Source organism: Acyrthosiphon pisum, chromosome X (assembly GCF_005508785.2).
Source record: "Acyrthosiphon pisum isolate AL4f chromosome X, pea_aphid_22Mar2018_4r6ur, whole genome shotgun sequence".
NCBI lineage: Eukaryota > Metazoa > Arthropoda > Insecta > Hemiptera > Aphididae > Acyrthosiphon > Acyrthosiphon pisum.
This window is the reverse complement of record NC_042493.1, coordinates 29,757,689-29,776,456: the sequence shown is the minus strand read 5'-3', so window position 1 is coordinate 29,776,456 and position 18,768 is coordinate 29,757,689. Positions and strand designations below refer to the sequence as shown.

General features: G+C 26.8%; 1 protein-coding gene across 2 annotated transcripts; it reads right to left on the bottom strand.

Annotated features, from left to right (window-relative positions):
- Positions 1-7,860: 7,860 nt before the first annotated feature.
- Positions 7,861-16,692, bottom strand: LOC100158858 (major facilitator superfamily domain-containing protein 1). Of its 2 annotated transcripts, none has more exons than XM_003241251.4 (11): positions 16,332-16,692; positions 14,134-14,293; positions 13,901-14,051; positions 13,239-13,364; positions 12,081-12,292; positions 11,808-12,018; positions 11,504-11,717; positions 11,195-11,292; positions 10,268-10,380; positions 9,665-9,764; positions 7,861-9,581 (listed from the first exon to the last, which is right to left on the bottom strand). In XM_003241251.4, exons 2-11 carry the CDS (start codon positions 14,267-14,269, stop codon positions 9,521-9,523), a joined length of 1,422 nt encoding a protein of 473 aa, XP_003241299.1. In that variant the 5' UTR covers positions 14,270-14,293; positions 16,332-16,692; the 3' UTR covers positions 7,861-9,520. The 2 variants fall into 2 exon arrangements, with proteins under 2 accessions (XP_003241299.1, XP_016656098.1); XM_016800609.2 differs by having other exon boundaries at positions 16,266-16,442.
- Between the last annotated feature and the right edge of the window lie 2,076 nt (positions 16,693-18,768).

Sequence of the window (18,768 nt, the reverse complement as noted above, 5' to 3'; positions counted from 1 at the left end):
GATGCATGGAAAGCTATGATGCAGGTCCATAATAAAATAACTGCTTTTAAACAATTCCTGAAATACACAATTATATTCATAAATGTCCTTTATTACTCGCGGAATAATAAATTAAAGGGTGGCATCTGTGGACCATGGTAGATCCAATTGTTGATTAAAAATAAATCATTGGACCTTGTCAATTTTACACTTGACTCAACATGACAATTTCTGATTTGAAATTAAACTGACGGTATTTATGTCAAGTCAAAGTCAAACTGATTGGTGAGTGAAAGAAATTAAGTGAGCCTCCTATAAATATTATTAAGGTACTTACATCGTCTTCTTTAAAAATGTTGTTTCTGTGACAATTTTCTACGACCTTTAAAATTATAATAGATCAACTTTTTTGAATAAACTTTCTGAAATAGTATTTCGTCTGATGTCTGAGATGTGAACAGCTATGTGTGGTCGATACAAAAACAATATATGACGTCCTAGTTCTCGACGCGCGCGCGCACACACACACACACACACACACACACACACACACACATGCACACAAACACATACACACATGTTGAAAGACAGTGGTACCATCATAACATGCAAGCGAGAGACTCGGGTTCGACTCCCGGGCCAGTGGCTTGATTTTTGACGTTATTTCCCCTGCAGAAGTTAACAAGTGGTACCATAACAATGTCAGTTTATGCATCTCAATTTTCAGTTGGAGAAGTCATTTTAAAGAACGACAAACCTTGTGCTTACGCTTCACAAACCCTCACTTCTGCACAACACAACAACTACTATATGGTTTAATTTATGTATTTAAGCCTACTAAAATTTTGTTCGGAATTTGGTTAGAATTCTACATCTAGGTATTATATAACAATTAAGACTTAAGAATTGCATAAAGTTCGTGGTTATTATAAGAAGTAAAACAATATTTAAATAAATTCAACCTCCTTTGTCAACCCAACTTAAACCATCAATTTTACACCAACAAAAATTCTAGATGAAACATAATAAACACATGTTTATTACTAAGGTTCGGATTTGAAGGCAACAGCATTTTTTTAAATAATAATAATAGAGGAATAATTTTTAGAAGTAGTTTTCAAAATCGCCGTGAAAAACAAAAGAAAAATTAATGAAAAAAGGAAATTTTTACTGAAATTTATTTGAATGTTTATATTGTTCACAGCTGACATTCCTACAACGGATAACACCCTAATAGGGACATATGCCGACGACACCGCAATCCTTTCATCTATTCAAGACCCCCACGAAGCAAGCAGCCTACTTCAAAATCATCTCAACAGCTTATTTCACTGGTTCAAATTATGGAAAATCAAGATCAACGACTCCAAATCTTCTTATGTAACTTTCTTCCTCCGCCCCGTTGACTGTCCTCATATAACATTTGAGAATGCAATCATTTCTCACACAAATGAAGTCAAATATCTCGGCTTACTGTTTGATAGAAGGCTCACCTGGGGCCCCCACCTCAAAACCAAACGCAAACAACTAAATAGCCGCCTACACATCCTTAGACCTCTCATGAAATCTAATATGTACTTCTCCAACCGTCTACTACTCTACAAATCCCTTTTACAATCTATCTGGTCGTACGGAATCGCTCTCTGGGGTACCGCTAAACCATCGAACACTAGAACCATACAAGCATTCCAAGCCATTTGCCTCCGCATGATTGCTAAAGCTCCTTGCTACGTCACAAATGTTGCTCTTCATAATGACCTCAAAATCCCCACCATTAAACAAACAGCTATCAAATACTATCTTCGCCTGCACTCCAATATGGAGCATCACTCAAACCCCTCATCGCTCAACTTCATACCAATGCTCTTCCAGACAACCCAGCCAGACGCCTCAAACGTGAATGGCCCAGAGATCTTCTCAATGCACATTAAACTTAACCAGTGGCGTATCGAATCATGTTTTTCAGAAGCAATTGCTTCTGGTTTCTGGGGGGTGGTAGTGGGTCATAACCTCATAAAGCCCATACACACGGTCAGTCTTTGAACTTTATTTTGGGTGCTACCCCAACACCCTATTTGAGCATATGAGTATCGTATACATCAGTTGGAGTTGGGTGGGGTAGGTCATAAATAATTTGTTTGCTTCCATATGATTTAAAGTTCGCTACGCCACTGAACTTAACCATGTTCATTACTATTTCTCCCTAAATTACCTTCCACGTAGAAATTTCTAATACGAAACTTCTACTCATTGTACTTCCCTCATTGCCACTTTTAATTATTATTCACATTTACTTATTGTACCATATTTGTGTATAGATTGCAAATTTTCATTAATAAAAGACATTTAAAAAAAAAAAAAAAAATATGTGTATATTATGTATATTACAGGGATGGAAGATGTTTTTAAAATACGTGATTGTAATGGTAAAAATGTGCAGATAGTAATGGTTGCCATTTAAAGTTTGAATGGAAATAAAGAAACGATATACTTTGAAGTATTTGAAAGTTTATCAATCGCATGTTTTATATTCATGTACCATGAGATACAAAAATTACTATTACTACCCAGAAACAACTACTACAAGAATTTATTAGGCGAGGGACTGTAACTTTCGAAAACTTGAAAAAAACATGACAAAATCTATATTAATATTTTTTTTATGTCGGTGATTGGTATATTTTTAAAAAAACCTTAAATATGTGTATATTATGTATATTACAGGGATGGAAAATGTTTTTAAAATACGTGATTAAACGTAAAAAACAAAAAACGAAAACAATTAATAAAACAAAAATAAATTATAGTATTATACATTATTAAATTATTTATACCACGAAAAAGAAAAAAATTCACTTTTCTTTACTTTTTAATGTATAACATAAAAAACATTTTAATTTGAAATCAAAAATTTTGAATTTTCTAATTTTTCATAAATTATAATTTTGATTTAAAATTTAAATATTAACCATTAAGATTTAAGAATAATTAATTTTAATTTTTAACTTTTAAATGCATTCTTATACTGCGCGTTACTATTATAACTTGAAAGTTAAAAGTTATAAGTTATAAGAATATAATATTAAAAAAAAAAATATATTATCAAAAACGTTATTTGGAAACAATAGGAAATTAACGTTTTTAAAAACGTTAATCAAAAACGTTAAACAAAAATGATATTTTTAAATCAATAAAGAAAAACGAAAATAAAAAAATTAAAAACGTGTTCCATCCCTGGTATATTATGTATATTTTTATTTATATATAATATATTTATCTATGTTTAATGTTATATTATAAAATTCAAATTGGGCTTTTTGAGAGTTTAACACCTGCCTCATTAAGTTCATATTAACAATTAAGCTTCTTTAAAACAAACATGCTTTACTGTTGAATTAATAATGAAAGTATTTACAATTTAAATGGTAGTTATATCAATTTTACAAAATATAAACTTTTAACTTTATAAAATGATTTGTTAATTTCACGAAACAAAATTTCCGTTGAACATCAAAAATTTACAGGCTAATATTGTTGAATTAAACAAGATTTTAAACAAAATAACAATGCTGCTTGTAAATCTGGAGATGAACAATATTACTATTTTGTTTTTAATAATGCGGTTTGTTGGCCCTATGTTAACAATGCTTTTGTTGCTTTAACTGTTATTTTTGTAAATAGTAATGAGGTTTTTCGTTCTGTGCATCTACCCACGGAAATAAAAACATATTTGCGTACAAAGATTTGAGTAATGCAGATTATGTTTTCCTAAGGAAAGACCACGCGAAGAAACCATTGGAGAGACCATATGGGCCATTTAAGGTTTTGGATAGAACAAGCAAAACCATGACGTTACAAATTAGAAACAAGGAGAAGAAAGTGTCAATGAATAGAGTCAAACCAGCATATATTGAGGCACCAGCCCAACAACCCATTAACCAAGGCCACATATTACAGACATTACCAATCCGGCTAGGACCAAGCCAAGACCAGTCTCCCCAAGGAAGGACAGAGACAAAAACAGACGCACCACCCGACCAAAGAACAACTCGGAGTGGCCGCCCAGTCAAACTACCAGTGAGGTTCAGAGACTGACCCCTCACTGAAGGGGGTATGTGGCGCAGATGGTCAGACTGATTAATATTATTATTATTATTATTTTTTGTTAATATTTTATGTTGTTATAGCTGAACCATAAACGTAGGTTTTGTGAATATTATTTATTATTACAAAATTGTAAAACGTGATCTTAAAAATGTAGGTATAAAATTTGTTACTCAATAAAATATAGTTTTTACTAAAAGAAAACATAATTGTAGATTTCATTCTAACTAGATACCTCTACAATACCTTGAAATTTTATCTTCGACGTTTATTTTTGTTATTTTCCTTTTGAATAAGTACCTACCCACTATATTAACTTTAATATAATATGTTTGGACTAGGATAATTTTATTACAGTAGATACGCTGAAAGTATATTATATAGTGATAGCACAAACGATGTATAATATGCCAACGGTAGATTATAATATTATCTATTCTATATACCGTGTACAAACAGTCATACACACAATAATGATGACTTACTACTACTACTACTACTACTTACCTACTACGCAAACATTTAGAAAATTGCTTTCATTTAACTACTTGAAAACAGTCGGTATCGAACTCATTATCTCTACTCAAAATAACCAATTCTTCAAAAAGAGAGTGTCCTGAAGGCATACATACCAAAGATTTAGTTGTATCCTATAATAATTTTAAGGCGCAGATACGAGATACCATTGAGAAAATCTAATTATTTGCTGATTTATTTTGGGTCAAATGAGGGTATTTAATCTGGTATTATTATTGAGCGTATGTGCGAAAACCGTTTCCAATCCGAACCTGTACCTATATTAATAATAAAAATCTTAAATATTTAAACAAAATATAATTTCTTAATAACGGTATTTGTACAATATGGGATACTAAAAAACAGGACATGGGTACCTATATCTATAAAAAAAAACACTTCAATATATCTTACGATGGAATACAATAATTAGGTACCTATTATTATTTATGTTTTGGTATGTATGTATCATTACTCACACACAATTACATGACATACCCTTAATGATAAATAATTTACAGGCATAAATTATGTGCAATAGGTATAAACTTGAATAATTTTAAATTAGTAAACAAATAGACAATAGTTATTACCATAATGCGTGTTAATAATAGCTTTATTTTTGATTAATAATCATTTTTTAAATCCCTAGACCCTAGGTAAATAAGTCATAAAATATATTGTCTATTATAATAGCTAATACTGCTAAGTAAATAGGTAAAACTGCACTAATAGTTAGTAATTCATACATTAAACATTTTGAGAGCCAGGAGGGCAAAGACCTGTTCTTAAAACTTCTGGGGGGGGGCTTAGTCCCCCCAAGCTCCCCTACCAATTTCCGCCTGTGAGTCCAAACCTGAAATATGAATAGAGTTCTATAAATGCTACGGATTTTAAAATATATACCTGTTAATTATTATGTGCATATCTACGCATTAATTTATACATAAGTAGGTAACTACATAATAATATATAACGGGTGATTCTATTTTATCAATGAACACTTATTATTTCAGAAATATTAAATAATTAATAATATTATTTTATATTAACAAATAATTCAACTGATACGGTGCACGGGTGCTTTGAATTTAACGGCAATATGCGATGTAATATTATGCGAACATCAAATAATGAATAAGTAAGTAAATAACTGTTTATTCTTAATAATTAAGAAGTAATTACTATTTACTAAGTAATTATTACTCTTGTATAACTTTTAATGGCTATACTATAGTCTTGTTAGGTTTTGATTAATGCTATGTTGGTAGAGTTTATCCTTCTTTTAAGAATATTAGACACATTACATTAAGATATTACTCTATTTTGGGTTAGATGGCAAAAATACAACGGGGCAAGATAAACCATGTCATATGCTTTACACTAGCATAAAATGTTTGTTCGAAATGTATATTAGTTAATAAAAATTATACATGAATAAAATAATATTTTGGGGATAATAGTATTATATAGTATTTTTTACTATAAATAAATTAGATGAAATATCAGACTTATTTTGCTTTTATGGTGATGCTATACAAATTTTACAAATAATATGATGGCCATAATTTATAAAATAAGGCATAATTTTATGCCATATTTTGATCATTAAAGCATTTAATCATTAGTGATTTCTTAAGGAACTATCATTACCTACTAGATGCATATTAAAACGATGATATAGCACTATACAATATACAATGTATATAGCAGGGACTGGAACCGAACCTAAAAGAACCGGTTCTGGAACCGGAACCTTTAAAATATTAAGAACCGGAACCGGAACCGAAACCTTTATTTTAATATAATAAAATACCGGAACCGAACCGAAATTTTTAAATTAAAAAGGTACTTTTAGGTTCAAAAATAAAATAATTTTATTTATCATATTGAAAGGTAGGTATTACGGTTTTGAGTATAACCTATGTATCTATGATTTATTATGAGTTTTCTAATATTTTCATACCTCAATTAACCTAACCTAACTTCAATTATACCCACATTCTGGATGACTATTTGAAGTTATTATACTTTTTGGTACCGAAATTATCTGGAACCGGAACCTAATGTATGAACTAATGTATTTATAGCTATAATATTATCATATTATAGCTATAAATACATTAGTTCTTTTAATTTCAAACAGCATAATTCATTAGTATTATATAATAAAATATTATATTATATTATCTCTGTTATTGAAATAATTTAAATTTTTAAATTTTTAATAATTCACAAGGAAACAAAATTCTGACCACAAAAATACTGGCACCCGGGGCAGTTGTAAACCAATACTCTCCCCCTTCCCGTAAATGAGGCCATGAAAATAGGCAATGGGCTAAATTCTATAGTTGGTAGGTACTTGGTGGGACAAAATAACCATCAAAGTAGAAAAAATAAAATAAATACTTGTTAGGTACTTACCTAATACCTATTATTTTATAGCGTAGGCCCCTACCTAATTAGTTTTAAATTTTAGTGAGCACCATTATTGAAAATATAGGTAATATTAAACAAATTAATAATACTACATCAATAGCTAATAGGTACCTATATAGTGTTTAGTTTTACACACTAGATAGTAGGTACCTAAATACTTTGAAAAAAAAACACACAACAAAATATAACAAATATGAAATAGGTAAATACCGTTGTAAATAGTACAGGTAGATCGTTTTTAAAACGATAGGTAGCTACTGTAAAAATACCGAACCGCAAACAAAAATATAAAATTATTGTATTGTACATTATAGTACCTATCATGATGTATTTTCAGTCGAAAACAAGTTTACGATTAGTAAATGGTAGTCGAAACAAGAAATTGAATACTACGGTCGAAACGCCGATCGAAAACTGTTTGAGAATACGGATTTATGAATTGGTTGTAAATATATCCGCTTTCGACCAAATTTTGATCGAAAAACCTTTTCGATTAATTTGAGAATAGCCCCCTGTTTAGTTCTCAAGTTACAGAGATTTTGTTAATTCAATAACAAATTAGGCTTATTCACTAATATTTCTGAGAAAAATGTTGTTTATCAATGAAAGATAGGTAAAATAATGAAGAAAGACGATTAAGATGAAATTTGGTTTCAGAACTTCTAACTTATGGTAGGTATTTCAAGAAATTACCTTGTTAGCCACTTACCGTCTTATCCCCATTCATTATAGCTGTAACAAACTTTTTTAATACCTTGTAATGAATGATTAATTTACTTATTTTCTTATTCAGTTTTTACTGTTTAGTATTAAAACAAATTGTATTACGCATACATTTTTTTTATTTTGTATATTACTTATTACAGGTTATGTATTATTGTATTTTGTATATTCGACCAACAAAGTCTTATCATCAATAGTACATAATAGTAATCTTATAATTAAATAATTTAGTGTACATTTTTAGTTAACTTTAAGTAAATCATATACTTAATTTCTTAATGAGACAACCAATTGTACTTCTATGCAAAACTATAGATTACAAATTAAAAATATAGAATTATAGGTAGTAATTTTAAATAATATCACTACACACCTATATTACTTTACAGTTTAAAATGTATAACACATAAGTAAAATTATTAAAACTCATCAGATAATATTATTAACACAATAATAATATGTAAAATATAAAAAAAGGAATGACAATAATACAATGATAAAAATAATAGGCTTCCTAATAATTACGTAACATATATTCAATTAGTCTATGAAAGTTAATGTGCAAGTATTTGAAACATTATATTATAATGATTAGGTACTTTGCACATATTGTTTTCTTATAGATAAATGTTGTACAGACTTTTGATTACAAGGTATTTGTATAAATATAATAACAATCTGAAGTGTTGAACTTATTAAACCAAATTATAATTATTTGTTTTAAATAACAAAAACTTAATTTCGATCATGTTATTTTCATAAAAATGTTTTATAATAAAAGGGTAACAAAATTATGAAATAGATTTTTTTGATTAAGTTGTACAGCTGAAGTTTTTAACAATAGTCGTATTGCAGAATAATTATTAATTTTTCTTTTCTTTTCTTTAATGACATGAAGTTCTGCAATTGTTTTAAGCTTATATTAGAAGAGAAGAAAATTATTGCATATTGTTTCATATTAATATTTGCAGTCCTTTTTTTAACTAAAATAATAATTATTAATAATAAACGAGTATTCAAAACTAATTTTTTAAAGTTAAAACGATCAGAAAACTTGGAAATATAATTTTAAATTAAAATGTAGGTCATTAAAAGTTGAAAATTTTAATTTTAACATACTGAGTTATGTTAAACAAGAAATGAACACACAATAAGTTGTTTTTTAACAGTAAATTAATATTTATAATTGCTGTTATAATATACAATATATTTTATATTAGGCATACTAAATATTAATATTATATATTATAAAAAACTAAAACTAAATAAATATTTTAATGAATAATTGGAAAAAATGAATGCTCAGTTATGTAAAGAATTTAAAGAATAGTCAATGTAAGATGCCCAATTAAATTATTTGAAGACTTAAGTTTGTTATCAATTATTATTTATCATACTCCATACAATTATCCTGGTATCAATTTTACAGGTTTATAATAATATAATACACAAATAAACATTTAAAAAATATAGTTTGTTATATTTAAAATCATAAAAAAAAAATTAATATTTTAAAATAATTAGTCTTCTATGTTTAAAAAAATCATACTGTTTATACTGATCATTAATATATGCAACACGCATGTACAAATAATATGCACATGTAATGTTTAAGTATGAGTTTAATATAATTTGGTTTTGAATATATTTGTTGTACATCAGTATAAGTTATGAATTATTTATGTAAAGATAACACGTTGTTCAAAGATTAATTTCTTACATAATATATAAAAGTTTACTTAAAAGTTAAGGTTAATATTTAGTCTTCGATATAGGTGTCATTATTGTGTAAAAGATTTTGTTTTTCCGGAGAAGGAGTTCTATAACAAAAAAAAAGGTTTATTAAAAACTCAATATAATATAAATAAACAATTTCAGGTAGAAAATAAAAATGGTTCTTTACTTGTTTGATTCAAGTTGATTTCTTTGTTTAATACTCATATTTAATATTCCATTATTCATTGAATCCCATGTCCACAAAATAGCCGTCAGCAACAAAGCAGCTAAAATTATATAGGTTAATTAGAAAAAGAAAAAATTTTTAAAAAAAAATGTTTTATTTAAATTAGGTGGAACAAATATTTAAAACGGTAATAAGGGAATCATCACATTATTATTTGAAATAATTGTATTCATAACATAATAAGTTAATGGATAAATTAAATAATTAAAATGTAAGGGAAAAAACATATTATTAATTGAATCGCATATTATTAACTTGAAATATATAAATATTAATTATTTAAATTAATCTCTTTTACTTTCATTTAAAGAAATAGAATGTAAGATTTTAATGTGTATAAAAATTTAAAATTAATAATAAAATTATGTTTTAAAATTAATAAGTTATCTTCAATTTTTATAATTAACCACTGGGAACTTATAAAATATGTTTATAATTTACTAGCTCCAATGTATTAGTAAACATTTAAGACAAAAACAACACACATAATTATTTATTGCGTAGGTATGTTAAACTAAACTATACAAATAAATACATATTTACCTGATAATAAAAGACAGAAAAATAATTCCACCATATAGTAACCATCTGAGTCAACTATTATACCGCTTAACAATGCAACAACAGCAAGACCAAGATTTTCAACGGATTGTGCTCTATAAAAAATAAAAATAAAATGAGAAATCAATATACTGTCATACTTGTTATCAGTTATCATTGACTAAAACAGAATTATTTTTTTCCAGATAAAAACTGAATTATGTTTTCCTCAATATTATAATGAATGGTTTATCAAAATTAAAATTGAAAAAAATTGTTTATTTTTTTTACTATTTCATTGTCTTACACCAGCGGTTCTCAACCTAAGGTCAACACCCAAATTAGGGTCACGACTCACAGAGGTTTTTATAAAGGGTCGCGATAGTGCATAATTCACATGTTATTTCAGCATGATTTTTGTAAAAAAAAATGTTATCCTGAATTAATTGAATAGAAAAATAATACAGTGGAAGAAAATTGTCATGAAAATTATAAATAATCGTTAAAGGTACTCGTAATTTCTATTTTTTTATTTCATACACTATATTATAGTGTTAAAAAAATATGCGAATTTTTTGTTTTTTAATTATAGTGATTATTCTAAGGGATGATAAAAATTGAATCAAAAATATTAGTCACTCTCATATTAAGTTGGGAACCACTGTTATACGCGATATATTAGATTTAGATTTTGCTTTGAGTTTAAAATTAAATTAACATCAGAATAAAAAATCTTAAACGAATAACAAAAAAATTGAATTTATATCCAAGTGGTATTAACAATTTACAATGATTTGGTTGTATGTTTAATTAAAACATATCTTTTTATTTTTACTATACGACTGTCCCACTTTTATTTCTTTAATAAATAGACAAGATAAAGATAATAAACTAGCATAAGTACAACATTATAATACACAAAACACTTGCATGCCATAAGCTGTTCCCATTTGATGTTCAGGAATAACCATTGCAATCAGAGGCCATAATGCACTTGCCAACATTGAGTAAGACAATCCCATTGTTAACTATAAAAAATTTTAAATATAATTATCTTAATACATATACTCTGTTCAGGTTAAGAAACGGTAGTCGGCAGCAATACTACACTGCTGATAATTATATACAGATAATTGACTCGGTGGGGATGATAAAACCAAAAACTGGTTGCCGGCAACTACGTTTCTTAACTTGAACAAAGTATATTTTATGTTTAAAATGTGAGTTAAATTATCTTACCATGGCAATATAGGGGTTTACAAATGTAAATGCCAGGAACATATGTGAAACTAAGGTACCAAGAATTGATAAGAATACCCAAAATAGGTTTCTTCCAGTTTTATCAATGACTAAACCAAGTCCTGGTGCACATATAGATGATATGATGTAAATAATGCCATTAATCAAATTGGCTGAATCGGGCGAATAGTTATACTTTTTTTCAAAGAATACTCTGAAAAATAAACATTTACAATAATAAATCTAATCAAATATCAATATGTTAAGTAGTATTTTATAAATTATAATATTACAATCATCTTACTTTCCTAATGCAACAAATGGAAAAATTGATGTATAATAGAAAACAATAATGAATGTGACTAGCCAAAAGACTTTTGGAAAGTATCGCACATCAGACATTTTTACGACTTCAGTAGCATCAGGTGTTTTTCGGTGTAGTAGTTTTTCGGCTCTTTTATCTTGCCAAGCAAGTAATAAGGCACTTACCAATGATAAGACACAGGTTAAGCTTGCTAATGAAAATAATATAAATTAATAGACTTCTGTAAAATTATGATTTTTATTAAATACATACCAACTAACAAAGCAATTGATAAACTTTGATAGTTAGGGACATTTATTTGATTTTTTATATATCGATATAATGGTTCCATAACTATGAAATTTACTGTTGAACCAACTCTGGCAAAACTTATTTGAAATCCAAACACCATATTAAGTTCTTTTCCTTTAAACCACAATACTGCATAGTTATTTTGAGCAACAGCCAATGACTCTCCGCCAATTCTGTGTTAAAAAACATATTTTTAATTTTTATAATTTTCTTGTATGTACCTGTTTATTTTAATTTTAAATTAAAATATCAACACACGACATGCATGATATAATACTTATAGGAGACAGTAACAAAAATTAAATAGCTTAATCATAACACTGACCAAATTCTAGTGCGTTAAATTACAATATATATTATACCAATTGGCACCATTCAGCATATACAAAGTGAGCGCAGTGAAAATGTTAGTTATAAAAAAATACAAAAATCAATGTAAATGTTATTCAAAATTGAGCATGAAATTTTTAGTTTATTACAAAAATAATAGATTTGGTAAATTTATGGTCAATAAAATGATTATACCATATCTATAATTAAATATAAAAATATAAATTATTTATTTTAACTTTGTTTCATAGCATGTTTAAATATATGCTCTAATTTAATTTATAAAAAAGAAAGCTTAAATTAAATTATAATGTAATTTGTATAATACTAAATTTAACTTCTTATTAGATGTATTTCTGAAATATACATAACAATATAATTTATGCATGTTTAATATAAAGTTATTTAATGTGTTAAATTAGTTTTTTGTTAAAAAGACAAATGTTATTTAAATTATATTATCCAACTATCATAATTTAATACTAAGGGGGACGGAGCAAACGAGCGGACTAAGGCGTTGGTTGCGATGCACACTGACACCGGTTCAAAACCTTGACCGTGGGCGGCATTTTTCTTCGGATAAGTCACGGTGTCCAGAGAAAAAGTGTTGCCATCCCCCACCAAGGCATGGCAGATACCTACAGGTGCCTACTCAAAAATCTACCAAACTATCAAACACACGTGTTTACCTAAAGCACCCTCCCTCACAGTAAAAAATCCACACAATGGCCTAAGTTTCTGCGGGATAATTAAAAAATATATATATATATAATACTATATTATAATTACCCAAATATCAGACGGCCAAGTATCATAATCCAGAGGGCGTTCAAATATGCTCCAGCAGCAAATACTATTTGACCAAGAACAACCAATAATGCGTAGATGACAGTACCTAAACGTATCCCAAAAACACTAAAACCATTTTTTTTTAAGATTAATTAAAAGTTTTTAAATTTATTTATCAATTTATAAATGAATGATAAATTAATACAACTAAAATTTATCAAAATATTCAATGTTTATAACTCTAAAATATGGTCTTGCAATTAGAATATAATATGTAGATAATCTTATAAGTTAATCAATTTTAATTTAACCTTAATATTTTCAGTACAGAAGTTTTATTATCAAAAAAATATAAAATGCACATTTTATTATAAAAACATTAATAAAAGAATAACAAGAATTTTTTGTTAATTAAATTTATATATTTTGTCGCATATATGAATGAAAAAGTATTATATTAACATACATGTATGATCTGTACATGTTCTGCAGAACTTTTGTGTATAAAAATATTTACACTATTTATGCAAGTACTGGAAAATGGAAAAAAAAAATATTTTCTTTTTATAAATGATTGATGTCATTATGATGTAAATCCCAAGATATATATTGGTTGTAAATTAATCAACATCAATCATATTACAGAATAATAAACTTAAAACCTGTCAATCAAAAATCCACCAATGAAACACATTATAACATTCGGCCATGAATACCACGAATACAGATAGACAAATTGAGAAGTTGTTAAATTCATGTCTTGAATAAAATTATCTTGTAGTGCTCCGGGATTATCAAAACAAAAATATGAACCTAAAAATAATAAATATTATTTTTAATATTTTTCATACTTACTACCGCTTACTACTATAAATAAAACTAAATAATTTTTTACCAAATCCAATTAAACACATCAAAAATAATGCTATAAGTCGTTGAAAAATATGACTTGGATGTGTCCATGTTACTTTACAATCCTCTTCATGGTTGTCTGTTATATCAGACGACGATGTTGGGTGACTTTCCTCCATTTTTATATTGTTGAAACTGAGTAACTGGAAATATTAAAATGTTTTATTTTATTTATTTAATTATCAATTAATTAAATAATTAAATTTACCTATATTTATAAATTATAAAAACCTTAAAAAGCTACCCTAGTTCTTATTTAATGACTAACATGATGCCCACATTTTGAGTTGTCTCTGTCATACAAACATCCCAAATTTGTGAAAAATTAAAATCTTGTGTAGTTAGTCTTAATTCCTAATATTACAATTAATTGACAACATTTCAAATTTAAAGGTAAGAATATTATTAGTGTTCTTTTGATAAGTTTTTTTTCTTATTTTATTTTACATACCTACTTATGAGTTATAACTTATAGTAGGTATACTATACCTATTATAAGTAACTTACTTTAAAGTTAAGATGTCAAAAAAAAAAAAAATACAACAAAGCAACACAGATAATATTCTTATCTAAAATTTGTATGGTCAATATTGTCAATACTGTGTAATATTAAAATTAACAATACAAAATGGATTTTGGTAAATACAAATTTCCAATGTTATACATTTGTATAAACCTACACAATATGCAGATTTAATTTCCTATTGAGATTTGAGATCATTCAGCAAGATAACAATTAATATGATCGATTTTTTACAAACTAAATTCTCATTTTATTAAAATAGTGATTACGCTAACAGTGGAGAGACAAGAATTTGGTGACCACAATGAGAAGGATTTTCTCGAGCTATACAATTATTACTCAATTATTGTTATTTTTAAAGATCTATTAGTAATTATTTAATGCATTTTGTATATAAACCCCATTTTCTAAAAATGAATCCTAAAAAAATGTTTTTACTTCACTCGATCATAACTTACATTGTCCACTTTAATTTCACTAAGAATTAAAAGATTACCATGTATTAAAATAATTTGTATTGTATTTTTTTTAAATTAGGTATAGTATTGGTAAATCTTAATTTGTTATAATATAATTTAAAATAATAATATTATTTAATCAAGTATACAATTTTTTTATTTTTTATTAAAATAAATGCTTTGATGTTTATATAACTAGATATTTAAAAATGCAATTAGTTTTATTATGTTAAAAGTTATTGATATTTTTATGTTGTGTAGTTTGTAGTTAGTAGCAGTTTTACGTAGGTACCTAATATTATGAGTAATGTAATATTTAGAGATTTTTAGTACCTAATATTAATTATTTTTATTATTATTATTAATGATTATCTAGTTACTCTAATACATACATATTCAATTTTTTTTTTAATAAAAACAATTTTAAACAGAATAAAAAATTTTATAACATTATTTTATATCCATACATTTATTTATCCTCATTCTCATTTTGCAGTAAGAAGCACAAAACATGGGGCCTCCTCTGAACCAGTGTTGTACCAGTTGTTGTACCGCTGTACGTTATATGGATGCAATACACATTATAATTAAACACACCCATTATATTATATTTTCTGTGATATATAATACAATGAACAAATATTATTAATATACCTGAATTTAATTATTATTAAATTCTAATACCTGTTGTCTACTTTGGATAATATTTGTTATTTTAGTAATTGTTATTCTGTCAGCATATTAGTTATTGTAGTTTTTGACGAGTGATAAAAATGCGTGTTTATAATTTAATATTATGCACTATTATTAAATGAATAAGCAATTATATATTATGAACTTTTTGCTGAAAAATATTGTTAGATAGACAATATTTCATTGTCTTTAACGAATTGTTGCTTATTTAAGCAGTGGCAAAAATTGACAACAAAATTGATTAATAGGTATTTAACATATTACTTATGTTCTTACACAATGAATACCAAATCTGTATATACCTAACAATTAAATGGTAACTTTGGAAATGTAAAAGATACAAAAGAAATGCAAAATAATGTTTCTGTGATTATCTACATTTTTGATGTTTGAAAATTGAAACAGTAAGTTTATGCAACAAATAGCTTGACGGTATCTTACCTTTTTTGATATTTAAAAAATGAAGGTACCTACTGCAATAACATTAAACACAACAAATTGACTAACCTTTTTCGTTGCAATATGTACTTTAGACCATCCAATTGGCCATAATAATATAATAAACTGATTAAAAGAATGTCGACGATTTTTCGGCCATACACTGTGCGCACAGAAAGATCAAATGGTGTTGTATCGAGCGAGGGTGGTGTACAGTGGAAAATAATGGATGTCCAATAATAATAATAATAATAATAATAATAATAGTAATAATAATGTTCGTGCTACGTAACGCGACAACGGGGGAGTTTTAAACTAATAAATAAAAGGCCTTTGTTGTACCATTGTCTATCAGTGTGAATGTTTGGAACACCATAGGGGACAAAAAGAAAATACAAGACACGACCGTATGTATAATAATATTATTATTATTTATTATGCTTATGCACATTTCGTATCACAAAAGGCATTATCAGTGAAGGTCTTCCTTGATAGCGTATGGCGGGCTATGCAGCTGCTGTGCTGCTGCAGCATCGTCGTGAGTGTACCAGTATTTTAAGTGTGGTAACCAGGTTATGCTGTATTGTTTGATCTGAGATAAGGCAATACGAATGGATCTTCGCAGGAAAAAATTTTTTTTGTGTCCGTATATAATATTGCCTACATTTAGCCCCTTTTTTGCAGTTATCAAAATGTGATAACATTGATAAAACGATAACATCATTTTCATTATAAATTATAATTAAAATAGTTAAATACATTAATAGTTAATTCTAAAAAGTAAATTCTCGCAAATGTCCACTAAGTAGAGGTTTTCTCAATAGTGGACAACTCCCTATAGTGGACATTTTTTAATTCCCCGCGGCTGTCCACTATATAGAGATTTCGCTGTATTCATTAGTCATATACGATCGTCATTTAAAAGATAAAATTCAACAATATATTAAGAAATTAATTTTCTTTTAGCGCTATAAGAATGATCGTCATATGAATGAACATTTAAGAAACTTGTATTATTTAGTAAGGATTTTCTTATTATATTACCTTCACTCGACGACAATTGATGAAATTCAAGTTTATTTTTAGTAAAGAAACGTGGTTGTTTTTTCAATATTTTTAGATTCTGAGTGGAACGATGAATGTATTGATTTTACAATGATGTGTGTTTTTTTATTTTTTTTTTATTTTTTTTGTGTCTGTGTACACGATAAGTAGTCGAAATAATGCTACGATTTTCAACTTCAGTATCTTGTTCGATCAGAAAGTGAATATCGTTGGTGCATTGGGGAGGTCAAAATTTAAATTTCCCAGTAGTTTACAAAAGCGCCGGGAAAAACAAAAGAAAAATTAAGGAAAAACGGGAATTTTTACGCAAAATCGATTTTTCACAAAATTGAATTTGGTTTTTGGTGTAACTTTAAAAAAAATTACCGTAGATACATGAAATTTTGACTGAATGTTTATCTTAGCATCTTCTATACACCATAACATTTTCAAAATATTTTGATGTATTTTGAGCTCTTTACGGACATTTTTATTTTCCATTTTTTTTTAGTTTTTTTTCTAAAAATATGAATAAAATTTTATTTGTTGGATAAAAAAGCTTGAAAATTTAATAGAAGGCTCCTAGTATATTGTTTCAAAGGCAAATGAAAAATATTAAAAATCGTTAGTCACAGTTTTTTTTTTTAAGCATTTAAAGTTCAAAAAATGACAAAATATGGAAAAATCACGAAAATTTGCAAATTATTTCGAGTTAGAAATTCATAAAAATTTTTCTTTTTAAATCTAAGATTTTAAAATGTAATACAAGATTCCTTATAGGATAATCTACCTTTACCAAAAAAAAAATGTCTATAAGAAACTCAAATTAAATTTTTATGGGCGTTTGAAATTCATATTTTTACAACATTTGATATTCACTCGATTTCTTACGTAACGATTTTCTTATTCTGTTGTAATTAAAAAACGAGTGACTGTAGAAACTTGAAAATTTCACTGAATGTTTATATTAGCATTTTATATATACGATAAAATTTTTAAAATAATTTGACTCTTTTTGAGCTGTTTACGGACATTGTAAGTTTTCAATTTTTTTATTTTTTTTTTTTCTATAAATATCAATAAAGTTTTATCTATTGGGCCAAAAAGTGTAAAAAATTAATACAGGGCTCCTGATAAATTGTTACAATATCAGTAGAAAAATATTAAAAATACATAGGCTCACATTTTTTTTATAAGCATTTGAAGTTGAAATTTTGACAAAATTTATCAAATTTAAAATTGAATAATTATTTTGTAGTTAAAAATGTATAAAATGTTCAACTTTTATATCTAAGGATTGAAAATTTAAAACAAGATTCACGTAAATATTTAATTCTGTTACCAAAAATTCTAAGAAATACATAAGCACAGTTTATTTTTATAGTCATTTTAAGTTCAAATTTGGACGAAATTACATATTAAAAAACCTGGAATAACTATTTTAGTTATTTTGTTGTGATTG